The following is a 27,097-nucleotide window of genomic DNA, read 5'->3' as shown; positions in this document are numbered from 1 at the left end:
CACGCTACCTTTACAGAGCCCAAACATTGTAAAAGACTGCTCTCACCCTGCCTACCAGCTGTTCAACCTCCTGCAGACACCGCAGGGAACTAAAGATTCGTGGCCATTACCACTCGCAACTTTAAATACAAAACAGTCACAGTAAACACTCACAAATATTCTTCCAATGACAGTTTGTTTTCATTCAATCACTTTTTAAATTTAGATTCAATAAACAAGAGACCACCTCTTTGAAAATGGAGGCCAAATAAAGCCCATGTTTAATGATTCCCAAAATTTTGATCAGAAAATACAAACCTTTCAAACACCAGCTGCATATCTAATATAACAGTACCATTGCATTAACTTTGCATGAACTGCTTTTTTTTAAAGTTCTTCATGATAAAATACTGAAAAATGTTTAATCAAACAAGGCATAAATACAAATAAATCTGCATAATACAAGCTGGATTTAAGAAAGGGGACAATGCAGACATTTTACACACAAGTTTAAATTAATTTCAACACAAGAACTAAGACTTTGATCTGGAAGCTACGTATGAGAAAGACATTAAATTTAAATAATTCTAACAGATCAGGTTTGACTTAAATCTGTGAATTGCATATGACCACAACATGCAAGTTTCCTCACTTTTTCCACTGAGGAACATGTATGGAGAGATAAATTTGATAGTTATCTGTTCCTGCAGCACATTGACACTAGTGACACTGAGATAGGATATTAGCCAATACACGCTCTTACAACCAGCATTTATTTCAATATTAAAAGTTAGACTCCAGCTACAATTTTCACATTCGTTAAATTTGACAGCAGATCTTTAGAAATAATAAGAAATTGAAGGTTTATATCCACTTGGGGGGGGATAGAGTTCTATTTCACAAGAAAACATAACTCCAGCCTTCAAAATACAGACATACATATACTGTAGCTGGTAACCATAACAGTAAGCTGTAATATGCTGTACTTTAAGGCAGCTAAGATCTTTAAAAAAAAAAAAAAAAAAAAAGAAAGAGACAAATATACATAAGGTAGATTGGGGGATTAACAGTGAAGCCACAGATTGAATCTTTTACTAGTACTTCTGTTCATCCGGTATGGTGGATTTTTGTCCCTGAAATAAAAGGAGACATTTAACATTCAACCGTGGACTGATTGAACCCTGTCGACTAAATGATGACACGCTGTTTTTACTGTCCTGCACCTGTCACCTGACTGGCCAGCCCGTGAGCAATAACCCGCGAGAACAGTGGCCGTGCTCGCTATTAGTTTCCACTTCACTCCGAAATCGATGTTCATGTCACTCATCAAGCTACTGTTTACAAAAATTGATACAGATTCAACCAAATGGTTTCCTGTGCCTTTAGTGTTTTAACAGACAAGTGTTGAAGGAAATGAATGAATCAAATATGCATTCAATAGAAACTCTCAAAAAAAAAAAAAAAAAAAAAAAAAAAGGACAGTATTTGAACATTTTCATTGCTGTGTTCTTCCTGGATCTTCCAAAGACAATTCCCATGATGCACTGCACACTGAGAAGTCATACTTTATGTAGTAGCACTGATAATCCCATACCACTGAGTTCTTGTATCTTGACAATTTACTTTAGCAGAAATGTTCAATGTTTTTAGTGTCTTACAGATTCCTCCTCAGTCAAAATGTAGAGCTGTGTAAAAGATTATCCACACCACCTGATCAACAGAGAGAGAAAAAGATGTGATTACATTGACAATCAAAGCGTGGGCCTCAGACCTGACAAATTTCAAACTGAGCTGAAGAAAACCATCAGATAGCCTTAAAAACACTGATGTAATACAGAACTTTTGGTACCTTCACACTGTATCATATTCATCTCTCACAAGAACATGTATTTATGTTGTAAGGTAGACCCTACAATACAGAGAAAAACCCAACAATCACATGACCCCCTATGAGCAAGCACTTTGGCAACAAACCAAAATTTTCTGGTAATGGTTCTCAGCACATATTCTCTCTTCTTTTCCAAAACAAACTTCCTGCTGGGCTGTGAGGCTTAATACACTGAATTTAAACGTAACCATCACAAATTTGGATTGAATTTTAACAGAAACTTGCTCTTTGTAAACACGGTTGGATTTACTGCATGCCTGGGGGAATATCACAATGAAGTTGGATGAGAATCTTTGTTTCCATATTGAAGCTTTATTATATTTGTGATGCAGTCACCTGATTTGGACCATTTGAAAGAATATCATGTGCTTGGCATATGAGTAACTATAAATAGCACATCATTGCCCTGCCTGCAAAACTGTGGTTTCTACACACACGTATGAATCTGCTGTCAGATGTCAGACATGCAAATATTTTAGAGAATTCAAACAACCATCAACATCAAGCTACACTCCTGAGCCACAGTGCCAGATATTTAATCTAAAAAGGTTCAATGAGGTGGTATTTTTTGTTTGTTTGTGGTTTTTGCTCTTCAAAAACAGAAAAACATCTACAAAACCACCTTAACTACATCTCACAATGCATTTAGAGAAAAAAAACATTCCTATTAAGGAGCACATGTTTCTCTGGATTTTCTTCCTTGGCATTTGGAAGGTTTTTTTGTTTATTTTATTTGATCAACTAACATGTCAGAGAGTAGGGTGAAAATTAATATCAAATACTATAAGAAGAAAACAATTAAAAAGCTTTAGACAAAGAGCTGAAATTTTATGAATCATAAAAATCTGTAAATGAAATAAAAACTGAGGGGAGGGGGGAAACAAAAAAGGGAGAATATGGAGGTTTAAGGGGATGGTGTTTTTGGTAGTAGCAGTTTAACATCTGGTCCTCATCTAAAAATCAACCAACTGTAAACTTTTAAAGTTTCACTGCATTTCACTCACAGTGGTTTTCTTTCTCCTGGGGCAGTCTAGAATTGAAAAGTACTTCTCTGTGCGTTCGTCTGTGTTTGAGAAGCAATAAACTAAAAAGAATTTAACATAATTATGTGTAGTAGCAAAAATCCACCCTACAGACCTGTGGAAAAAGCCTGTCGCCTTCCTCGTGTATAAAAACACACATGTTCATTTATGATGTTTTTTAAATTATATTATTATTATAATAAATATTATTAAATATTATTTTTTATCATATTTATCATATCACTATCACTAATGAATAAATATTTATTGCTCATCTTTGCAAGCTACATATTAATCATATAAGATAAAGTCATTAACTACAGGCACTGTTAGTGTAATTGCTTGATGAACACTAATTTACAATTATGCATTTCAACAAATTCCAGCGACACCAAAGTGCCACTGCACTAAAGATTTAATCTTTCATCCTATTTGTAACAGTTTTGCATTTTAGTGTTACGTTCATTGGGAATGGAAGAAACACAAAAAAGATTTCAAAGATCAATAAAAACAGCACGAAAAGCCCAGACAGTGGATGCTTTTCATTGCTTTTAACACTCCGTTTCACTTCAGCTCTTTGTATGTTTGAATTTCATGAATTTCTGTGGCTGGCTGACAGATCAACAGCAGCACAAACCCACATACTTTGTACACTGCCTCCACTGACACAGCTCTCTAGAGATAAATGGGCCATCCTTGAACTGCTAACATACTACAAATGTGCTACCCTTGCTTAACCCAATGTGACATCTAACATGAATTTACATGCATGTACACCAGGAACCAAAATAGCCTATTTTGAAAGTTTTGTTATACTTCAACAGTTTATACATTTTGAAAGACATTACTAAACCCACCAGAAACAGGGCAAAAGATGTCATGAAGCCTTCTTTGGTGAGTTCCCACGTGCCCCCATACTCTTCCTCATCGATCTGCTGAAAGCTGCTGAAGTATACATACAGGACGCCAGCATTGATAATGCAGAATCTAAAAAGCGCACACAAACACACAAAGATGTTAGCTTTTCAGTGTTTCCTTTGGTACAACAGGATATGTAAAGGGTCAGTGAAAGATGTAAGGTTTAGACAAGCTGTACACAACACTTACATGGCTATTCCCAGAAATCCTTTTAGTGGTGCTACACCCCACATCACACCAAGGATAATTGCAATAATTTGTCGGAGCCAATAAATCACATCTAAGAACTCGTCCTGTGGAATAAAACAAACATTTTATTTAACAGGTCCTAAAACAGCCCAAGACCATCACACCACCATGTTTGACTGTTGGTATGATGTTTATAAGAAATGCCCTGTTAGTTTTATGCCAGTTGTAACAGATTTTGTGGAAAAAAAAATCAACTTTTGTCTAATCAGTTCAGAGAATACATAAGTCATGAGGATCATCAAGATGCTTTTTGGCAGATGTGAGACAATCCTTCGTGTTCTTTTTAATCAGCAGCTCTCCAATAGATGCGATTTTTGACCAGTCTTTTGTTGCGGAATCATGAACATTGTCTTTAACTGAGGCAAGCGAGGCCAGAAGCTCTTTAGACGTTGTTCTGGGTTCTTTTGTGTCCACCTGGATGAGTCGACAAAGCACTCTTGGAATAGTTGTGTCAGCCACTCCTGGGAAGGCTCACCACTGGGCCACTACAGGTTCTCTCCATTTGTGGATAACGGCTCTCACTGTGGTCCACCGGCATCCCAAAGCCTTATAAATGAACTCACACTTAAAACCTGCATTTTGTATTTACTCGGATTATCTTTGTCTATACAGCACTGTATGTTGACACACTCAGCTACATGTTCTGCATCCAGTACTGAGTATACCACTAAAATAAATACATTTTAGTGGTATAAAGAAATTCTCTTATAGGGAAATGTCAGTCACCAATATATCAGCCAGACTTTGAAAGGCTTAAAATATTTATTAGGCAATGAAATTCGTTATGAATAACCACAAACAAGAGCAATATCTGAAAGTAGGGCTAAATCACCAAGACGATTAACTCTACTCCCTTTAGATCTGACAGCTAGCCCAGATTAATCCTTCGCAGCCATACCTCCAGCTGGCTGCCACATTACACGCTTTCACAACTTTGAGGCGACTAACAACAAGAGCACTAACATAACAGAAAAGGACAAAGTGACTGACCTTCTCTTCCCAAACTGCGTTACTGTTGAAGGCTTTGCTCCATGTGGACTGCTTTACACCTCCATTCACTAGATGACTTTCTTCTTTCCGCTTTGAAATGCTCGTCATTCTTTGCGCTTTCTTTCAGCGACACACGTGGAAAAGTTACACTCCAAGCTCGGTGACACCTACAGGTAGATTTCACTGTTCTTCTCCGACCGGAGGCAGAAAGTGCTAGGAAATATTTGAAGGTATTAAGAAAATCTACGCTTCGCTGAGCTGACAGGTTTCAGAAGCTAACCGTAAAAGGGAGTCTGAGCATGCGTACTATCGTTTGAACCCAGCCAGCGACGGCCAATCAGAGAGTGCGACGTTTCTGCGCCGCTATTCCTCAGAATTGCTATAAATTCCACAGCGACCTCTGATGGTGAAACTCAGAAACTGACACTTACATCTGCATCTATTATATTTAGTAAGCTTATCCATTTCTATTACAATTAAATCTGCTATCTATATTGATAAGCTATCCAGAAAAGTATATGTAATTATCTTATTATTACCCTTTGTTTATCCAAGTAAAAGTCTCACTGATTAGACGTTGGAGCACAAGAAGTATTAACTAACTTAAGCTATTATTCTGGGCTGATTCTTTTAACCATTTATTTATTATCTCCTTTGGTTTTTGAGATCTGGTTTTAGTGACTTGGTTTAGTCATTATTTTCAAAGTAAATCAGAAAAGAAATCTAAATGGTAAATGGCCTGTATTTGTATAGCACTTTACTTAGTCCCTAAGGACCCCAAAGCGCTTTACACTACATTCAGTCATTCACCCATTCACACACTGGTGATGGCAAGCTACATTGTAGCCACAGCCACCCTGGGACGCACTGACAGAGGCGAGGCTGCCGGACACTGGTGCCACCAGGCCCTCTGACCACCACCAGTAGGCAACGGGTGAACTGTCTTGCCCAAAGACACAACTGTCCGAGACTGTCGGAGCTGGGCGACTGGCAACCTTCCGATTACAAGATGAACTGCCAACTCTTGAGCCACGATTGCCCCAGAGAGATTATAGTCCTCGTCTGACCTGAGAAAGCCTTGGAAGCCACCAGGAGGAATGGAAAATTGTGGCTGAGGAAAAGGATGCCTGGAATATCCTGTGTAGGATACTTCAGATACGCAGAAGAAAATGGGTGGATGGATCTTTGAAACTGCAGAAGTGCCCCTAGAGTACCAATACGCCTCCTTGAAAATCACTGTTGTAATGTTTACAAAAAGTCAAAAAAAATTCAGAGTATATAAATTACTGGCATGCAGCTATAAAGACCAAAAAGGTGTCTTTTTATGTAAGCTGCATAAAAAAGGTTCCATGGCTATTTTCCTTAATCCTATGATTATTCAGAGATCTCCACATCAGAGACTTCCACAAATAGCACATGTTAGCTCATGGAGCTGCACCTAATGACTAATCAACTGATCTGTTGATCTCAATAAGAAAAACCTTTCATTTGGTCTGTGAGACCGCTGCTTTTTCTTGTTTGCTGAAGAACTGTGGCAGCTCTGAAGTATATTTCAAAACTAAGGGATAGTAATAAGGACAGTGTTCTGCATGTCTTGTGGTGAGAAAACATCAAAAGCGCTTCAGTGGATGTGAGCATGTATAAAAACAGAGAAAGGTGTTTCCCTGCATGCTGTGTCAGGACTTCTCCAAGGTATCAAAATAATTACAAGAGGGGGTTTTTGGTCTTTTTTTTTTTCATGTGAAATCCTGGATTTTTTCTTATCTAGCACCAGCTTGTTATATAAATAATACATCATAAAAAATGGTCGTTAGATAAAAAGTTTGGGATCCATAGTTATATATAGCCTATGCAGAGATTTCCTAAAATAGCATTTACCGCAAGCAGGCTGCAAGATTTATATGTTTTGATTAAAAAATGAAATCACAGGAATAATGTGTGACTTAACTGTAATAACTGATGTAATATGAGTTTTTTAGCTGACAAATTGATGAATGGATGCTTGCTTACTTCTCTTACTGGCTGCTCTGACAGTCATAGAGGTACTTCTCTACACTGTCCAGCAGAGGGCTTCATTTGTTTTGATTGAGCTTCACCCCATTGAGTTCAAGTCATATCTCATAGCAACCCCAACGTATGCCATGATAACTACAGTAATCGTGATTGTTTAACCTAAACTGACTTATTCAATTAATCAATTAATCAGTGTAAAATTGTTTATTCTTCTTCTTGTCCTTTTGGCTGCTCCTTTCGCCTGCATTTCACCTTATCTCTACCGTCCTTAGGCAACACCCACAAATCTTCTTTGTGGTCTTACTCTTTTCTTCTAGCCTGGAACTCCACATCCTGCATCCTATATCCACTCTTTCTAATCAGGAAATGTCCAAGCCTTCTCCAACTTTGTCTCCGAACAGCTCAACCTGAGCTGTCCCTCTGACATATTCATCATGTCCAACCCCATTCCCTTCTCACTCCCAGTGTAAATCATAGCATCTTCAACTCTGCCACCTCCATCTCTTCTTCCTGCCTTCTTCAGTGCCACTATCTTCAAACCTACACCAAAACAGGTTTCACTAACATACTGTAAACCTTCTCTTTCACTCTTGCGGCAAACCTTCTGTCACAAATCACCCCTAGTCTTGTCTCCACCCACTCCACCTTGCCTTCACTCTCTTCTTCACCTCTCCAATGCACTGTGTATTAGTTTGGGTGGTTGTATTTAAACTCATTCACTTTCACTACCTCTGATTCTTGCATCATTACTGTTACACCCACATTTATCTCATTAGCATAAGTATTCTATCTTGTTTGAATTTCATTCCTCTTTTTTCCAGAGCATACCTCCACCTCTCCAGGCTCTCCTCCACCTGCTCCTTACTCTCGCTACAGATCACAATGTTGTCTGTGAACATTATAGCAGTGTCTCACTGTCCCCATACATGTGCTGCACCACCCTCACGTATTTCTCAGCCAGTTCTGACTCCCTCGTTCAGTACCACAGCCCCTCTCTCAGCACCCTATCTTATGTTTTGTCTACATTCACAAAGGTGGTGCAGCTCCTTCTGACCTTCTCTGTACTTCCCCACCAGCACTCTCAAAGCAAGCATTGTACTTGTGGAGCTCTTTCTCAGCATGAAACCATACTGCTGCTCACTGATCACCTTCTTAACCTAGCTTCAGCAACTCTTTACCATTTCTTCATGTTGTGGCTCATCAGCTCTGTAGTTACTACAGCTCTGCACATCACCCTTATTCTTGAAAATCTGTCTCATCACACGTCTTCTCACGCACTCAGGCATCCTCTCACACTCCAAGATTGTGTTAAACAATGTGGTCAACAAGTGCACTGCCCTCTCTCCTAAACATCTCCTCTATACGTATGTCAGCTGAACAACTAATGTAGTCACTGCAAATAAAGCAGTTTGGCAAAATAATTGATTAATGTGTCTGACTAGTGACTCCAATATATTATTAATGGGTCTCTACTGTTAGCTACAGTTTATTTGTTGCACTATTGAAAATCATTAAGAGAATTTCACTTTGACTCTTTTAAGTTGACCCACCGAGCAGTGACTCATTCAGAAAGATGTGGAGGATGTGTCATTGTGTTTAATTTGAAGCTAACTGAACATACATATAACAAACAGGGCCCAATGGAAAATCAGTAACACTAGAATACTATATGATGTGTTTTATCTGCTTTATCAGCTACAAATGAGTTTACACGAATGTCTTTAAAGTGATACACCCATGCAGCTGCTTTTTGCCGACTGGCTTTGCACCGTGGTCCATTTTGTGAGCATTTCTGACTTTGCTGGGTTTTGCTTGTCTTTGTACTTTAGTCACTTTAGGGATTTGTGATGTGAGTTCACCAACGTGCATGGAAAGCTCTCAGGTTTAACAAAATACCCGTTACAATGCAACAGGCAGCAAAACTAAATTCTTTTAAAGCGGCCTCAAGTGCTGGGCCAGCTGAGGATGTGGTTTATGTTGCAGTTGAATTGTAACACCAATGTAGAGGATATGCTGATTTCTGTCCTTTTATATAACAAATGTTTTCAATCCCTTGCACCAACCTCCAAACCTATGGGAACAGAGCCTTCAGTATGCTTTGCAGCACCTCATCACTTCACCAAAGCCTCCTTTCTAGCCTTTCTGTTTATTTATATACTTTTGTTTATTTTGACTCTTTTTTTAAAGCCATAAAGAGTTATTATTATTAAACTTTATTATTAAAGTCAAAGCTGATGGCAAAGTCAAAGTCATTATTATTATAGTCATTGTTGTGAACAAAGGAAGACTATACAGTAGCCTGACGAAAAGAAATTAGCTTTTACCTCACCTGTACTTAATAAACTGTCATTTGAGTGGTCACCCGGCAAATTTAAATATTTGTCCACTCAGCTTCAAAGCTCGACACTCTCACAGCACAGATAACTGCCCGCTCAGTGAAATCCATAAATTGCAGACTATGTAAACTGAGATTTGCGTAATTACAGCTAAAAGGTCACGTGGACTAAAACACGTCTAACTGTAGTGGGTGTTTAATATGTTTGAATGGAGCTTTAATAGCAGATTCATATTTATTGTGCGTCTTTATTAACCTTTTGCCATGCACCCGTTTGGCTCTATCTCTTTAAGAGCGGCTAGCCCACCTGGGGGAGGAGGGAGGGGGGACAGGTGTGATGTGTTGTAACCGTTACCGTGCACGGTTAACGGTGTTGTGACCCTTTCAAAACCTCAAACACGGACCCCCACCTTTGTAGATAGGATGGGATGGGGTGGGGTGGGGTGGGGTGATGGTGTTGCTGGGTGAGAAGGGGGGCGTAGGGGGTCAAAGTCAGTACGGGATACGTGAGTCACTTCATACTCTGTGCTCGGCGGAGCTCGAGCTCTCACGCCAATTCCACCGTCAGTGACGTCGGCGTCACGTGTCTGCCTCTTCCCTCGGTACGTCCGTCGTATTTTCCTCCCCTTTCACTGCCTGCTGTAACACAGAGCCACTCGAAATAAACAAGCGCAAAAAATAAGAGAGGGGCCGTTGTTGTTGTGAGAGGGAGGGGGGGACCGGTCCGGCTCCAGTCACGTTTATTATTATCAGCGGCCGATTGTCAGAGGGGTCCTTACACCTATAAGTTACCATCAGAGAAGCCCAAAGCCGACCCCGTCCGTGTCTGGCTCCACTGAACCCGCACCAGTGTAAACTTTTTAATACCTGCGATGCATACGCTGAGCTCCGACAAAGCGAGGTGAGTGTGCTTCACTGATACGCATTTACTTAAGTGTTCACCTTTCCTAAACTTGTGCGCGAGCTGTCTTACCTTTACGGGCTTGTGGCTCAGCGGCGCTGGCCAGCTGCATGTCGCCTGCTTAAAATGGCGACAGCCAACCTGGGGGGGTGGTAGAGAGAGTAGTTTTTTTAAAAGCTTGGAGGGGGGCACGGCTTACCTTTTTTCCTCTCTCTCTCCGGTATGAATTGGTCGTAGTGTTCAAACCTATAATGCAGACAAGCCCTTTAAGTTGGGGCTCACTCCGCCTAACTTGAGCGGAAGATGAACACGCATCATTTTTCGGAAATATCTGACGCTGCTGCGCTCAGGGACCGAAACATTGCAGCGCAGACTCTTATTGTACCTCCTATTTTCGCGGAATATCGCCGATTAATCAGCAAATTAGCGCCAATTAGATGTTGTCAGGGTGCACTGTAGCCCCCACCCACCTACCCGGAAAAAATCCTGTAATATGTCCTAAAACAATGCGCTGAATTTCCAAAAAATTCTTCCAATCCGTCAATCCGTGCTATGAATGAAGAAGTTTGGGAGTCATTTTTAAAAGTCCCAATCACTTCCATCATACATCTACCATCTATTTAATTTATTTTTTTTAAATTTAGCTTGAAAAATCTATGTGTGTGGACCTTGGTTTTAAATGAAAATCACACCTTTTTTTTCTTCCACCAGCTGGGTTTGTTGTTGTTGTTCTCTAGCAGCCACTTGTCTTATTTGTTATTTCACTGTTGTCATGAGTGAGTTTGACTGCAGGGATTAGAGCAAAGATTTCCCACACCGCTAATTTGACGTCCACGTGAGTCCCAGGCACGGACACTTAGCCTAATCCAGCTCACCTTTTTACACTTTTAGAAACAGGCCAGGTTTTCCACACTGCTGCTCAGATCACACGTGGATCAGCTGTGAGGGGAGCTGTAGGTGATGATTAGTATTGTTATTGTTGTTACTATCTTGCTGTATTTCTTTGTGCTGGTGTGCTGATGGCTGTAGATTTCAGTCAATAGTACACTCTACCCCCCTCTTCTGCCATCATCATCACTACCACCTCCACCTCCTGGGCCCTGTTTCCCTCCCTCCTTTCTCCTCCCTTTCTCTTCCTCAGATTTAGGTTAGTAGCTGACACAGGTTGAGTGGCTTTGTGTGGAAGGATTAATCAGTACGTCGCTTATTAAAATCCATGGTGCCTTTGCATATTTTAGACAACTTTTTAAATGCTTTACTGGCAACCCTTGTTAAGTATTAAATTTGTGCTGATGATTTAATAAAGCTGAACAATTCTTGGAGTGTGTCAGTCTGTAGGTAATGACTTTCATCACATCTGTGCCTGCAGACCCATGTAAGACAGTTTATTTACAGATCTCTACCAAGTATGGCCACACAAAAAAAATCAAAAACAGGAGTCATCTGCTACTGAAGAGCCTTTGCACATTCTTGGGGAAGAGCAGAGCAAGCCACTCGCACAGCCACGGCGAGCAGGTCTGGGTCAGCAGCGGCAGCAGCCTCTTGGCTCTGCTTGGCTGGTTAACAGCTTGTGATGTCAGCCATTTTAGGTTGGACAGCACAGAGGCATGGTGCTCCGCCATTTTTCTCTCCCTCCCCTCTCAGCAACCCAATTTTAACGCATGCACCGGCAGCGGCCACAGCAATGCGGCCATGCACAACCCACACAGCCACACGCTCCCTTGACCTGAGACTCAGGATCACATGAAAATGACACTGTGCTGTCACTGAGGCTCAGAGGCGCTCTGATTGTTGCCTGCATTGTGTGCGAGCCGAAGAGGGAGTGGAAAGAAGTTGGGCTGCAGAGAACCTGTGAGCATTTCTAGTGGTGGGTTGTTCGAGAGCAGGGGTGTATGAGCGAACAAGACCCTGAAAATGATTGATGAGAGAAGGTTAGCAGCTTAAGGCGGGTTTTTTTTGTTTGTTTGTTTGTTTTGAGGCAGAACAAAACACGGCGTTGGATTTTTTTTTATTTTTTTTTTTGAGGGTGGGCTTGGGGAAAACGCACAGGGGTGAGAGGTTGTCATCTCCTGAAAGGATAGCATCAGGCAGATAGGCCAGGCCTGTTTATGCGCTCATGGCTGCATTGCCTACAGTGACTACAGGAGCCCTGCGTGACTTTAGGGCCCTGTAGGCCAAAACACAGGAGCCCCAGAGCAGTAGCCCGGGCAGATGCCTGAACCAAGACTCACAGACACTGAGTTAACAGGAAGAGACGCCATCAGCTTTGGAGAGTAATGTGCCTTGGCGACGGCGACCACACCTAGCAGGGAGACATGAACACCGTGTGAGGGAGGCACTGAAATAGGAGCAGGGCAGGGACTCTCCAAATACCACTGACAGGGGCGTGTGGAACAAACAAGCCCCGCTAGAGCCAGAGACTGGATGGCATAGGAGACGTGTGCGTGTTTACCCACATGCGTGTACTTCAGCGAAATGAGCTGGTAGGAGAGAGAAAGAGGGGGTAGGAGGTGGTTGCCATGGGGACAGTAACACACCAGTGGCGCTGCCGACCTGTCTCCCTGGGCCAAACTTGCTCTGAGAGGAGGAAGCGGAGGGAGGGGAAGCAGAGGGTGCAGAGGCTGTTGGAGAAAGGGAGGGGGAGTGAGGGTGAAGAAGACGAGGAAGAGCGAGGAAACTAGGAGAAAGCTGCCTGTGCTGTACACCTTTTCGTCATCCTACTGGGAGAACATTTGTTTCACGCACAAGCACACATCAGTGTTACACCTGCATTCTCAGCGAGGTGACGAGACGACTAGTTTAGTTTGTGTGAAGCTATACAAAGGTGTGCGTACGAGAGAGAGCTATTATTGGTCTGTGCTCAGGATCCATCCCCAGCCTAGATGAGAGTCAGGCCACGGGATGAAAGGAGGTCACGCCTTGCTGAGCCAATGATGACACATAGAATAATATAGGTTATGAACCATGAGGTCAAAAATAATGTCTTTGTGTGTCACTGGGAGAGCTCTCGGACTCACACACACAGGAAAAATTGCAGCCTGACTACCTCGGTAAACAAGCCTCACACAGAGGCATGCAGCCAGCCTCCCCCACACACACACTCACCAAGAGCTCACACGCACCCCACTCCTACCCCCCACCCCCTCTACTCTCAATCTCACAGGAAACCAACACATGCAAATGCTGACACACACATATAACAGACACAAACCCACCGTCCCGTGCATGGTCAGTCAACTCATGTGCGGCATTCAAATGAAAAGTTTTCAGCTGATGCGCTCACACCCATGAGTCAACAGAGAGCTCATCTGATCCTGGCATGAGCTGCCCATTTCGACTCGCCAATTATAGCTCGGGCTTGTGCTGTTTTGATGCTCACCTGTGTGCAGCTGTATGTGTGTGTGAAAGAGAGTGCGAGAGGCCTCTGCGTCTCTGCTGGTTGCTTTCGCATTCGCTGAGGCCCAGGGCTTATCTGGAGTTGTGTTCACACAGATGTGGTTTTTGATTTTTCACAGGCCCATCACAGTGTGATGTGTAAAGTTGGTAGTTGCTGTCTGTCAGTCAGTGTTTGCAGCTTTTGATCAGTCGTGGAAATAGGATTACATAGTTAGCTGCTCTGACATTGTGTTTTGCTGGGTGTCTTAGTGTTAGTGATTATTTTGCACATGCCTGCTGACTGCACGGGTGTGCACGCCGCATGCAGGCGCTGAAGCGGGACTCCAGGTTATGTCCGGTGGCTGAATGTTCTGGGCTTTTGCAGTGCAGCAGGGAGGGAGGAGAGGGAAGGACTGTGATTGTAGTTTGGAGCTAGAAGGGGGCTTTGAAGCGCGGGGGAAGGCAGGGTTGGGCAGGCTAGTTGGAGGGGGGTATCGGGTAGGAAAATTCCTCACTGAAACACCTCAGTGCTTCCTCAACGATAGTTAACAACTCTCCTCACCCCATACCGACTCGCCCATCCCCCACCGTCCTTTCCCATTCGCTGTCCCTCTCCTCTCGCCTGCCATCCGCACCCAGCAGAACCACGTGATTGATGGTTGAGACTGCCCACCCATAAGCCTTTGTGTCGGTCATGTGACCAGCCAGCCTTGGCAGAGTGGTGCCCCCTGATGCAGAACTCAATGGCAGGGGGAGTCGAAGGGGTGCACGACAGCCCAAGTTGGTGCACGCGGGGTGGGGTGGGGGACAAGGGGCATCACGTTCCTTCCACAGTAGCAAACTTAATTTGCCTGTTAACCCCTCACATTCAGATCCAAAGAGAGGGGACCAGTCTTACTGTTCAAAAAAATAAAATACAATAAACAAAGAAGATACAATTTATTTTGAGTCCAGCAATGTTTTCACAGACTGCTCAGAAAACATTTTACTATTAGCAGTACTAAGGCAGACAGCAGATGATGGGAACTTTAACCTGCTTTTACCGCCTCTGTCTGGGTTGTCGTAGGCTTCTGAGTGCAGGAGAGTCAACTCTGCATACCTGTGCTCGGTCACAGTTGGAGCCCTCGTCCGTTAACTGGGTTTTGAATTAGTGTACTGTGATCTTTTCTATGGCAAATCGAAGATCTGCTAATGTGTCTGTGGGCACTTTTAGAAATAGGACATTCATCATTAGCGGATTTGTCGAATGGAGACATCGAGCTTGCTGCTCACCTTGTCATAAGTGAACAGCCTTGTGCACAATGAGGCTAAGCATCTGAAGGTATACCACCCCCTCACCCACAGCCAAGTTTAATATGAGCATGGAATTGTTCTGCTTGCATGCACGAAAGGGTTTAAGCTTTTGAGCGCTGAAATGTGAAAACTGGATGTGTTGGTGAAGTATCTGGGCTGGACTGGGTGAGATTTTAAGCATTTTCCTGTTGTGTCTTTCTAAGCCGCTGAACTTTGTTGAGCTTTTGCTGCTCTGCGCATGAGGTGTCATGTCAGGGCAGAGTGACTGGGAGAGTAATTGCCCTAGAGCTGTCCTCTAGAACTGCATCACTACCTCTCTGTGCGAAGGAAGGAAGGAGAGGGAAAAGTCTTCCAATAGGAATCTTTTTTTTCTTAATGGAGACAAAGAATCTAAGAGGTGTTGTGAAGGTTTTAAGATTTGAATTCTTATATAGGTGTGATTCCTGTCTGTACAATGTGTACCATTGTTAGGATGGAGCCATTTTCCCGCAGAACATCTGTTCATCTGAACTGCTCAACTGCCCAGATGTTACGTGCACTATATTGCTGTAGGAATTTAAATAAAGATATTCAGTTAAACTACAGAGGCCCTGGATTTAAAAAAAAAAAAAAAAAATACAGAATGTGCCCTCTCTGTTGGGGGTGTGTCTGAAAGAGGGGAAGTGAGACCGAGTTGTGTGGGGGGAGGGGAAAGAAGGGGGTAGGACAGGAGCTCTCTCTACAAGCCATCAGTGAAGATGCAGAGTGAGCTTGTGTGTAGGCCTTCATAAGAGAGACAGCCCTGGGTTTCTCTGATCAGAGGTTTTGAGCAGCAAGATCTGTGGATTTTAAAGCGCTTGAGCTCAATCTTTCCACGAGGTGTTCTTTATTACCTGTGCTGTTGACATTTTACCTGGAAACGACGTCAGCAATGATGTGTTTTCCGCCGCTGAGATGGACCTGGGTTTTGCTGCGCTGAGTAAGATTTTTCATTTGTTCTCAGTCGCCCAACTCATTTGCACTTAAAATGTAAATTTTCTCTTTTTTGTGTGATTGTAACTCACCAAACCACTTGACTAAACTGTTGGCTGGTGATTGACAAACTAATCAGTGTTTCACTCTCTTTTTGCAGGATTTCCCGAAAAACTCAAGTGATAACCACAAGTGGACCCACGGACAAGACCCGCCACCCCCCTTCCCCCATGCCTGGTCTATAGTCAACGAGAAACCCATATTCTTTTTCACACCTCACTCTCAGCCATTTGACCACTCCTCCCACCCCCAGCCCCATTTTTTTTCACACCATGGCCAGCAAAAGGAAGTCGTCCACTCCTTGTATGATACCTAGCAAGATTATTCGCCCCTTAGAGGAGGTTGAGCAGGACTCTCCTGCTCTCCGTCAGCCAAGGGTTTCTGGCAGTGACACACAGAGCCCCTTAGACCCTGGAGAGTCTTCCAAACCAGAGGCGGGGGATGCAGTCAAAGATGGTGCAGGCAGTTACACATGTAAGCCTTGTAATTTCGAAACGCATGACCTTAACTTATTTTTGGATCACGTCTACTCCGGGCACCCAGACTTCCGTGCTGACCCCAGCTTCTTTTGTGTCAGCTGTGGGGTTTCAGCACCCAAGTTTGAGGGCCTAGCATTACACAACGCCAGGGTTCACCCCAGCACATTGAACACCACTCTGCGGCTGAGAAAGAGAGACAGGAGGCTGGTTGTGGAGCAACATCTGGTGGCTGGGCCAGAGAGCGGGAAGGACAGTGAGATTTCTATCACTAAAACCCCAATTATGCGGATGCTGAAGGGCAAATCGGAGCCTAAACGGATTGTGGTGTCTCACCCAATCTCAGATGAGGCGTCCTCAGACCGACACACTATCTCTGCATCTAGAGAGACTGAGAGAAAAGAAACTGCCTCAGTAACAGTCGCCCATGTTCCTACGATTGTCCACAATGGAACAACTAAGGTCACACTTCCCTCAGCAATCCAGATAGTGAATGGCTCAGGAGCATTACCCATGTTAAAGACACCAATCACACAGGTAAATGTCAGTTTTTATTTCTCCTGTTTTTTTTTTGTTTTTTTGTTTTTTTTAGATAAAAAATGTTTTTAAAATTATTTTTTTTTTATTGGAGTCACTTGTTCTGATTCTTGAATGTTTTTTTTTCCAGGTGGTTTCAGTAGTTCAAAACAGAAACCTTCATCATTCTGCGCCAGTCACCGCCTCCTCAAATATTTCCTCCAGTTCCTCAACTTCCTCCTCAGAAAATCTCCCAAAGGTAATTCTTTCTATCCAAATCTTATGAATTTTTAAATGTAAAATCAGTGGCTGATATTCAAACTTTCTTTCTCAGGTAATGATTCCTTTGAGCAGCATCCCTACCTACAGTGCCTCCATGGATTCCTCTTCCTTCCTGAAGACCTCCTTCAGCAAATTTCCGTACCCCACAAAAGCTGAGCTCTGCTACCTGACTGTGGTCACAAAGTTCCCAGAAGAGCAGATCAAGATCTGGTTCACAGCCCAGAGACTGAAGCAAGGCATCAGCTGGTCTCCTGAAGAGATAGAGGAGGCCAGGAGGAAGATGTTCAACACCATAATTCAAACGGCACCTTCCAACTCTCACAACCAGCCACAGAGTCACCACAGCCCAGCCCAGCAAACCATCACAGTCCTGCCTGCATCGCTTGGGGCCACAGGGATCCCTCACATCCTGCAGGGGTCTCTCGTCGGCCAAGGAGGGGTAATCGTCACACAGCCGGTCATGGCAAACGGTATCCAGGTTAACAGTACTCCTGTTGCCCTAGCTGTCACACCTAAGCCCCAGGCAGCAGCGCGACCTATGATGCAGGCCCGACCTGCAGCGGCCCTGGTGGCAGACAAAGGTGTGAGCATGGTGGTGGGGTCAGTGGGAAGCAGCAGCACAGGAACGAATATCATTAGCAGCTGTAATAGTAGTAGGAGTGGGGGAGGGGGCACTAGCAGTGCTCTTAGCAGCAGTCAAACTAGCGTGATCAACCTCAGCTTGGGAAGCAGTAGTCATAGTAATGCTAAGGTGAGCAGTGTCAATGGTAAAGACAGCAGCGGTAATGTTGACTCCAGCGACAAGGGCAATGGGGATGCAACTGGGCATGTAAATGCCAAGAACACAGATGTCAGCAATGCCAACAACACCAGCGTGCTGCAGAGTGACAACAAAGTAACCACAGAAAGCAAAAACATCACAGACATCAAAACCGTCAATGGCAACAGTTTACCGAAGAGCAAAGATGATAATGGGAACAGCAGCAAAAATAGTGAGACAAGCGCAGATGACGTCGACCCCTCTGCCAGTGACTCCCCACCCATGAAGATGGAGGAGGCTTCTTCCCCTGCCTCCAAGTCTTCTTCCCCATCCCCTGCATCTGCCTCAAGCAGCACGCTGGGATCCAGGACGCCCGTCAACCCCTTCCTGGATCCCAGCTTTTACAAAGGCAAAAAGTCTCAGGAGCAGCTCAATGCCCTGAAGGACAGTTTTCAGGTGTGCCAGTTTCCCAACCAGGAGGAGGTGGACCGGCTCATTGCGTTGACGGGGCTCACAGTGCGAGAAGTTCGCAAGTGGTTTAGTGACCGGCGCTACCATTTTCGCAACCTCAAAGGTACACGTGCCGGCTCAGGACCACAGACTAAACCCACCACCGCACCCGGAACGGGCAGCAGTCCGGGTACGCCAGGAACAAGTGCCGCTGGCAGTGCCAACCCCATCGATCTGTCAGAAAGTAGCAACAACTCTGGTGCGAAAACTCCCCAACACAGCGCTGCACCCCTGAGCCCATCTGCATCATCACAGACACCCACCTCTCCCACCACACCTTCCCGCCGACTCCCCAGGCCACCGTCACCTGATTTCACAGCCATCCGCTACAAGGAGAGAGAACCCCACCAGGTGAGGCCTTACTACGCAAGCTTGCTGTGTAATATAAGTGTAATAAGCTTAGCAGTTAGCCAGGTTTCCTTTTGTCGTGATTACTCAGTTCTGTGGATTTCCACATCAAAGTCTGTTTATAAATGCAGAAGAGATCAGCTTTCTATTTGTAAGAGTTGTGGCTCCAGATGGAGCTGCACAAAATTAGATAAATAGTGTGTCTCCGGGGGTGTAGACTTCATCTACATTAGCTGCTACTACCACAACAAACTTGAATGTGCAAGTAAAATGTAAGCAGTAAAGTTCAAATCTAAAAGAGGATGTGTTTTATTTTCTTTCAATGCACATCTTATAAGATGAATAAGTGAATTAGTTTTTGGTCTTGGAAGGCTTGAAAAATTGTAAAATGAGGTATTCAGAGTTTTGTTTTGTTTTTTGTAAACTACAAAGATGATGTCTTTAAATATCTCACTCTGTCTGAACTGTTACGGATGGTAGTTTTATTTTTATTTTTAACTTGAATAACAAAATCATTAATCAGATATCTCACAGATGCCAGTTCTTTGTCTTCATCGAAAAAAAGACACTAATAATTAACTTGCGTTTATTATGTTAGGTTAAAGCCCTAGAGGGCAGCTTTTCCCAGAACCCAGACCCATCAGGCGAGGAAGTGGATAGACTGCGGTCTGAGACCAAGATGACCAGAAGAGAAATCCACGGCTGGTTTGCTGAGAGGAGGAAGAGAGTGGCAGCTGAGAAAAAGAAAGAGGAGGCTGAGCGGGCAATGCGAGAGGAGGAGGAGGGTGAGGATATCGAGGTTGATGGAGAAGAGAGGCAGAGAGATGAAAGTTCAGGGGAACCAAAAGTCAACCCTATTAAAATAAATCTGAAGATGCTGAAGGTGACAGAGGCCAATGGGAAAACTGAGAGCGAAGGGCTGGATAGTACGGCCGCATCCTCCCTGGGTCCTGCCTCATCTGCCACCCCCAAAACATCGCAGACCTCCACGCCAACACCCAAACCAGCTCACTCCCCCAAACCCACAGGCGTCCGAGGTAAGAAGACAGCGGACCAGCTGCATCTGCTGAAACAAGTTTACGCTCGGACCCAGTGGCCTAGCGCCACTCAGTACGATGAACTCATCTCAAGCACTGGGCTGCCCAGGCCTGAAGTGGTGCGCTGGTTCGGAGATTGCCGTTATGTGCAGAAGAATGGCCAGCTGAAGTGGCTGGAGTCGTACCAGAACATGGCACTGGAGGAAGACCTACAGAAGGGGAACGTGCACGTCCTCCAGGCTCACCTTGACGTCCACGGAAGGCTGGAAGACTCACAGGTATCAACAGCAACAAACATTTTTTTATAGTTCCGTAGCTGAGAAACACAGGAACCTGAGAATCAAGCGATTTCTCTGTACTATTGCTTTTATAAAAGCTGACAGCATATCCTCTAATTATACAGGCATATCACTCCTGAAAGTCACACTAGGCATTTAGAGTTCCACTTTTAAAATGCTTCTGTTGCATTAGATATATATTTTGGGGATTTTAGGTGTAAATAACTGAAACCTCATATGTGATAGAAAAACCCTGACTCACTTCCTGTTATATCAATGTACTGTTAGGGGCATTTGCTATTTTAGCAAATCCTCTCCTCTGGTTGGTGTGTGTGGTTTACTCATGATTAAAGTGTTATTTTCCCATCAATTCTTTCAGTGTTGACCTGCGAAGGCAAAAGTATTGCTTTATATATTTTAATTTACATGTTTTTCTGGCAACACACTTCAAACAAAATTAACCCCACTCGTCTTTCTATACACTCCTGTATATAATCCAGGAAGTGGATATGGGATTATGTGCTTGATTGGAGATGTTGTGAGGTCATAAGGAAGGTTTTGGGTTGCAAACAGTGAAAATGTTGAATGCATTCAAGGGTCTGTTGGAATTTGATTGGTAGAACTGGGCTCAAGCTTAGGCTTTTTAGAAGAAAAAAAACATGTTTGCTAATTGATGCTTTTGTTTATTTGTTTCGTGGTCATTTTACTTTTACTTTAAGTAAAATGCATTTATTCTGAACCAAGAAAAGGAAATACAGGATACAACGGTATCATGTGATGTAATTCTGGATACAGTTCACCAACAAAGCAGTGTGTGGATTATCTTATTTTATAAGTAAATATATGTAAATGTCTCTGAAGCCGCTCTGAGACGTGCATTCCTTTCTATTAATCTGTCAGTGTGTCACCTAGTAGCATTTGCAAATCGATTTCAATCCACGTACGTTTTAGTGAACAACTGTGTAATCCAGCCTGTTTCTAAATTGCAATAAAAATTATTTATTCATTCATTTTTTTAATGCATTTTTCATGTCCTGTCTGGACAGGAGTGAGATCTCTCGATCTCTCTCTGAACTCGTTCTTGGTGTCAGGAGGAACTAAAACAAAGTCATAGCTACAAGTGCAGCATTTTTTTTTTCTTTTTGCACATGTGGCTAAAATTTGATCATGTTGCTCTCTCCATCTCTGTAAGTAGCTTTAAAGAGCATTGACAAAAAAGTGAAAGAGATTTAAAAAATGCCATTGTGTGAACAGACATCATTATTACAATATTACATTTTTGTTCAAATTTACACTTGTGTTCATGAGTCACGTAAACTGAGCTGCAGGCTCACGTGAACATCAGGATCTTTGATGAACATACATTTTCGAATTGGAAAAAATCTTCACATTTGATCTTTTTTTTTCTTTCTTTTTTTTTGCCTTAATATGATTGTTGCCATTTAGCATCAGCATCTGTCTTCAGATTTTTATTGATTCCTAAATAAATATGAACTAAATATGTACATATGATATTAAAACTTTAGAGTTCATTGAAAATCAAATAAGACGTTTTAGACTAGTGTAAGATGTAATATTATTGCAATATATTGAGGGTTTTTTCAATAACATGTCATTAAAGGGAAACTGTCTAAATTCTAAAAGAACTTTGTTGCAAACAGGTATGAGTATGAAAAGGTGAAATGTGTCATCTACGAGTCCACTTTGCACCTAAAATAACCGTGAACCTTCCTCTTGATTCCCCTTCTGTATGCACAGTTGCAGGAACTTGCTCAGAGTAGCAGTTTGACAACAGACTTGGTGCGACACTGGTTTACCACTAAGGCGTCTTTGCAACAAACTGCCGCCACCAGTGCCGCTGCTCATACAACAGGAACGCGACCGGTTGCACCAGGTGTGGCTGCAGAGCCACCTACAACAGGATCCTCCCCTCCAGAGTCGCAGGCAGGAGGTGGGATGGAGGAGAAAATGGAGGCGTCGGTGTGCAGTGTCGCAACAGAAGCAGAGGACGCAAACGCTGACGAGACTGTGAATGCTACTAAAGGTAATCTTCATCAGCGTGAGCGTAAGCTCTCCCTGCAGGGTCTGACCAAATATCCTGATTTGAGCAATTAAACACCTAAAGAAAAGCTGCAGAACTTCTAAAAGCAGAAGCAGAAGGTGTTTCATTATGAAAATATTATTTGCGCCTCCGTAACAATTTATTTTTTTTGTGGCAGGGTTTAGGTGTTAAAAGGTGATAATTAGAACACACCTAAATGTTTATAATCGTCACTCAGGTGATACAGAAGCGCTAAGATAGAATATACAAACACACACATTCATCATAATTATGAGTAATGAGGCATGCTGTGGCAGGTTTTTGTTTCAAACCAGTGCTTGTGTAACTCCAGCACACTGTGTGTAGCAATGAAGGAAATTCAGACGTGCTTTCTGGAGCGTGTTGTCAGGGTGACAGATTTTTAATTTCTTTTTCCTTTTTTAATCTTTTTTTTTTTTTTAATTGCAACAGGAACTGATTGAAGAGGCCTTTTTGTGCGAGGATGGAGTTGACATCGCAGGTGGTCTTTGTTCCGGGAGCCTGACTAAAAGACGGCAGATGCGTTTGTAACAAGATCACTGGAAGGAAATGGATCTTGGAGCCACCTCCACCCACCCACCCCTACTCCCCCCCACCCATCTCTCCCTCTCTCTGTCTCTCCTTACCGCTCACACCCCTCGAGGTGGGCATGACACCCCACATCCCCCAAACCGCCTACATGAGATGGACGCTATAGCAGCCCCCCCGCCCCCGCCAAAATCCACCCACCCAGCCGCCCACTCCCTTCTCTCCTTCTCCAGTTTTGTCTAGATCTCCACTACAACTCTCCACTATTCTCCCCTCCGCCATTTTCCCTTCAGGAGAAAGTAGACACTGAGGTGCAGGAGTGGAGGTGGCAGTGTAGGCGTTCAGGCTGACAGCGTTTTGCTGCCATGTTTTTTCCAACTGCCTGCTGTGATGGGGGTAAAGAAAGGGGTGGGAAGGGAAAAAAAAGAGAGGGGTGGATGTGTGGAAGCAGAAGAAGAGGGGGGGGAAAAAGTGTGTTTGAGACTGCAAACTTGGCAGATGTTGATCAGGTGGGGGTTGGGTTTGGACTCTTATCGACTAAGCTGAGACACGATTCAGTGAAGCGTTGAGACTGTTCATTGTTTGTTTTTTGGGGTACGAAAAACTGCAGTTTTGCTGCAGGGTGCTTGCCTAGGCCTTAACGTAAATCAAATCAACCTTATTTTCCCCATTGTGCCGTCTTCATGCTGCTTTTTTTTTCCCCTGCATCACAAACTCTGACTTCATGCTTGCAGTTTATTTTAGAAATGTGCTAGCTGCCCTGTTCACAGCAACAAATGTGAAAAGCAGCACTGACGCTCATTCAACCCGAGGTTATTTTGGAACATGTTTTTGTTCACACTTTTCGTATCTGTACATACTTTTCATTTAACATGAAATTGCTCAGCGTGGGACGACATCGGGGATTGTTTCATCCAAAGAGGGCAAGCACCCTTTAGAGTCTAAAACAAACAAACAAAAAAGTGACACAGTATATTAGACTACATGACATACGGTTTGTGTTGTAGCATCAAGTGCTTCTTTACGTATCGGATATGTACGTATATTTGTTTTTATGAGACTTTGTTATAAAATAAATCACACTGTAAACAAACTGTGAACTACCAGAGTTCCATAGGCTTGATGTATAATTTTTACAGATGGCATTTCAGAATAAAAGCAATGTCAGAAAGCTGTGGCTCAGTGTGTCTGTTCATAAGTAAAGTTTTCAACATGGCTTACAGCACCGAGGCAAATTAAGAGGACTAAACCTCAAATAAGAACCTTATGATGAAAGATTTACCTCATAAGTAATTTTAAGCCCCTGTCGAGCTAGCTTTGTTGCAAACACTCAGCCACTTTATTAGGTACTGTTGTAATTGCTCATTAACACAAATCTTTAATCAGCCAATGTAAACATGGTCAAGATGACATGCTTAGGTTCAAACTGACTTTAAGTGACTTTAAATGTAGTGTGGTTGTATGGGCTAGTTTAGGGGTGTCCAACTCCAGTCCTCAAGAGCTACTGTCCTGCAGCTTTTAGATGCATCCCTACTCTAACACAGTTGAATCAAATGGTTGGATTACCTCTTCAGCAGGCCATCAAGTTTGGCAAAGGCCTGATAAACAACCCATTTATTTGATTCAGGTGTGTCAGGGATGCATCTAAAAGCTCCAGGACAGTAGCTCTTGAGGACTGGAGTTGGACACCTGCTGGCTAGTCTGAGTATTTGAAAAACTGCTGATTTACTGTGATTTTTTTTTCCCGTACAACCATGTCTAGGGTCAGAAAAAGAATATCCAGAGCAGCAGTTCCCTGGGTGAAAATGCCTTTTGGTGCCAGAGGAGAATGGTTCGACTGCTTTGAGGCGGAGGCAACAGCCACAAAAGTAACCACTTGTTACAACGAGGGTATGGGGAAGAGCATCTTTGGGCAGCAGACGACCACACTGGGTGCCAATCCTTTGAGCTAAGATTAGGAAACTGGGGCTACAATACGCACATGACTCCATCCTCCCTTTTATCAAAGGTTCAGGTTGGGAGCGATGATGTAATGAATGGTGTGAGGGATGTAGTCTTGTCACACTTTAGGTCCGTTATTACAGAGTATCATTTCAGTGCCACAGCCCAAGTATTGCTGCGGTCTATCCCAGGACCAATCTTCCAATGGCTTCTGATGGCTGATAACGCGCCATATCAGAAAGCTTCTTGAACATGACAATGACTTCAGTGTACTGAAATCAGGCGCCAGCTCTCAACCTAATAATTTTGCAACAAAGAATTACACCAGTTTAGCAAGAACACAAGTCTAACTCAATACGAGTAGGGTGTATCTACCACAACGTGGCCTTTTGCCCTGTTTTCCAATAATGTACTTATGTTTCTTTTACAGTAGAATTGCCTTCAGATAATTGGGTTTAAGGTATTGATAATAAACTTTCAGTACAGCAACACTTTGGTCACGTTCAGGCTGCTGTTCACACATTCTCATATTGAAACTACAGTACAGATTTCCTGTGGCGTAGTGTAGTTAGTGACACCTGTTGCACTTACATTAGGGTCTTGGAACCGAAAAGAATTAACCTCACCGAGTCACACCAGCACATTAAAAAAAAGAAAGGCTAACAAAGATGTATAAGTAATAAGTATTTTATTTACTTTTCAGGCTTGAATATGTTTCATATGAAAGGCAAAATTAAGATGAATACTCTTCCTCTCCATATTTAGGCACATTACAGAAAGGCGGTTGTAAATGGAGCTGTCACTAACTAAACAGACAAGACTGGAGAAAAACAAAAACGCAAAACTCAAATTACAGTTAAGGGCTCTGTGCACCCACACAGGTGTTCTCGGTTATTCTGGCAGATTAGAGCTCATTACAGGTTGGCGGGAGTACGTTTTGTCTCGACAGAAGTGAACAGTACAGTCGGGGACGTGTCAGTCAAACGTGGTCTGTAGAGGCTCACACGGTGCAGAGAAGCAAAGTGACAGCACCTGTGTGGGTGTACCATGGCTGTGCAGGTGATTTATGCCCAGCGGGGCAGGTGAAAGACGTGGCTTCAATGTGATGTGTACACAGATCGAGGCACATAGACATTAGCAGACAGTTCAGCAATGAGAGCAATGCAGCATTGGAGGGTGAGCTCTTATCCATCGGAGAAATAAATGTTACACGGAGGAGCTTTGGGATTAGTATGGGGGTGCAAATGCAACATTTTTGTCTTTTTCTTTGAGACCTCAAGTATTCACTCCTGACCCTGCCTTTACCTCTAATCATAGCATATGGCTTAGGTGTGCCCCAGTGACTGAACACTGAGCAAGAATATTGAGCTTACATCATATAGTCACCACTTACAAGCAGAGAAAACACTGTTTCGGGTACAAACCTGGAAAGATAACACCATAAGTGCTCCTTCTGGGTTCAATGAAGGTGCAGATTACCTTTGTCATCCATAAATGAGCTACAGAAAAAAACAAAGAAAAAATTCAAGCTTTAACTCTGCCTGTTCATGTCAATCTTGCTCTTACCCCAGAATCACAGGAAAGAACATCTCCCTGAACTTTTAACTGCACAATGCACAAGGGAGGTTCTGATCCACCAGCTGGACAAACGTTCACAATAATGAAATGTAGCATTCTGCATTCGCTTCGATCCATCAGTCAGTGTTTTGCACAAAGCCTCTATTTCTTTCCCTCTTGTTTTGTTTGCACATTTCATTACAAATAAAACCAAGGGCAGTGGCAATTTAATTACCTCTTAGGCAGTGTAATCCTCACTGGATTCTGGGAAGCAGCATGTAGCTATGACAAAACTGCCCAAAAATACCACAACAGCACAAACACGAACGGTCCTTTATGTCGCTGTGGCCCAGTGATGGGTACCAGATGGCACGATTACTTTATTCCCAACACTGGCAACTGAACCCTTCTCACTCAACCACTGCTGGTCAATACAGATTTCCTTTTTAACTAAAAAACAAAACACAACAAAACAAGAAACAAAGAATATCCAAAACTGTTTGGTTACAGTAAAACACTTTCTTAGAACCTTAAAACCATTTGAATACATATTTGTTGTAATCAAAACACACTTTCTTTAATATGAACTGTCCCCGATCTGTGGCCATTACGCCAAGAGATAATGTGAACAAATTAAAATGCTCAGAATAAAGTGGCCAGACATAATTTTACGACGTGAAATCTGAGTTCAAAGGAGTATCCACTGCTTCATAAATCCTGGCAACAAAGGGCTGCATAGTTAAAAGGGTAACTATTACAATCATCATAATTACAGTAATCGTGGCGCACTGACAAATTTAAAACATTTAC

At 43.1% G+C, this 27,097-nt stretch overlaps 2 protein-coding genes across 3 annotated transcripts; one reads left to right on the top strand and one right to left on the bottom strand.

The window, feature by feature from the left end:
* Positions 1–229: 229 nt before the first annotated feature.
* rab5if (RAB5 interacting factor) lies at positions 230–5,348 on the bottom strand. The gene is made up of 4 exons (XM_006796317.3): positions 5,047–5,348; positions 3,997–4,100; positions 3,747–3,876; positions 230–1,689 (listed from the first exon to the last, which is right to left on the bottom strand). The coding sequence occupies exons 1-4, from the start codon at positions 5,152–5,154 to the stop codon at positions 1,648–1,650; spliced, it is 384 nt and encodes a 127-aa protein (XP_006796380.1). The 5' UTR covers positions 5,155–5,348; the 3' UTR covers positions 230–1,647.
* A 4,582-nt stretch (positions 5,349–9,930) lies between these two features.
* Positions 9,931–23,953, top strand: zhx3b (zinc fingers and homeoboxes 3b). 2 transcript variants are annotated; one of them, XM_006796316.3, is made up of 7 exons: positions 9,931–10,295; positions 16,075–16,987; positions 17,118–17,225; positions 17,301–18,869; positions 19,465–20,181; positions 21,940–22,225; positions 22,694–23,953. In XM_006796316.3, the coding sequence occupies exons 2-7, from the start codon at positions 16,247–16,249 to the stop codon at positions 22,702–22,704; spliced, it is 3,432 nt and encodes a 1,143-aa protein (XP_006796379.2). In that variant the 5' UTR covers positions 9,931–10,295; positions 16,075–16,246; the 3' UTR covers positions 22,705–23,953. The 2 variants fall into 2 exon arrangements, with proteins under 2 accessions (XP_006796379.2, XP_035766066.2); XM_035910173.2 differs by lacking the exon at positions 9,931–10,295 and adding an exon at positions 15,669–15,921.
* Positions 23,954–27,097: the final 3,144 nt, after the last annotated feature.

This window comes from Neolamprologus brichardi, chromosome 20 (assembly GCF_056152115.1).
Source record: "Neolamprologus brichardi isolate AB-2024 chromosome 20, ASM5615211v1, whole genome shotgun sequence".
In the NCBI taxonomy this organism is placed as follows: Eukaryota; Metazoa; Chordata; class Actinopteri; order Cichliformes; family Cichlidae; genus Neolamprologus; species Neolamprologus brichardi.
Note: the sequence above shows the minus strand (reverse complement) of the source record. Positions and strands in the feature narration are given on the sequence as shown.

Excerpts from the sequence above, each read along its gene's own strand:
- rab5if (XM_006796317.3), bottom strand. The coding sequence starts at position 5,154 with ATGACGAGCATTTCAAAGCGGAAAGAAGAAAGTCATCTAGTGAATGGA. Across the intron at positions 4,101-5,046 it reads ACGCAGTTTGGGAAGAGAAG|GACGAGTTCTTAGATGTGAT; the intron begins GTCAGTCACTTT and ends TTTATTCCACAG. Across the intron at positions 1,690-3,746 it reads CATCTTTTGCCCTGTTTCTG|GTGGTGTGGATAATCTTTTA; the intron begins GTGGGTTTAGTA and ends TCTGTTGATCAG.
- zhx3b (XM_006796316.3), top strand. The coding sequence starts at position 16,247 with ATGGCCAGCAAAAGGAAGTCGTCCACTCCTTGTATGATACCTAGCAAG. Across the intron at positions 17,226-17,300 it reads CCTCAGAAAATCTCCCAAAG|GTAATGATTCCTTTGAGCAG; the intron begins GTAATTCTTTCT and ends TTTCTTTCTCAG. Across the intron at positions 18,870-19,464 it reads AGGAGAGAGAACCCCACCAG|GTTAAAGCCCTAGAGGGCAG; the intron begins GTGAGGCCTTAC and ends TTATTATGTTAG.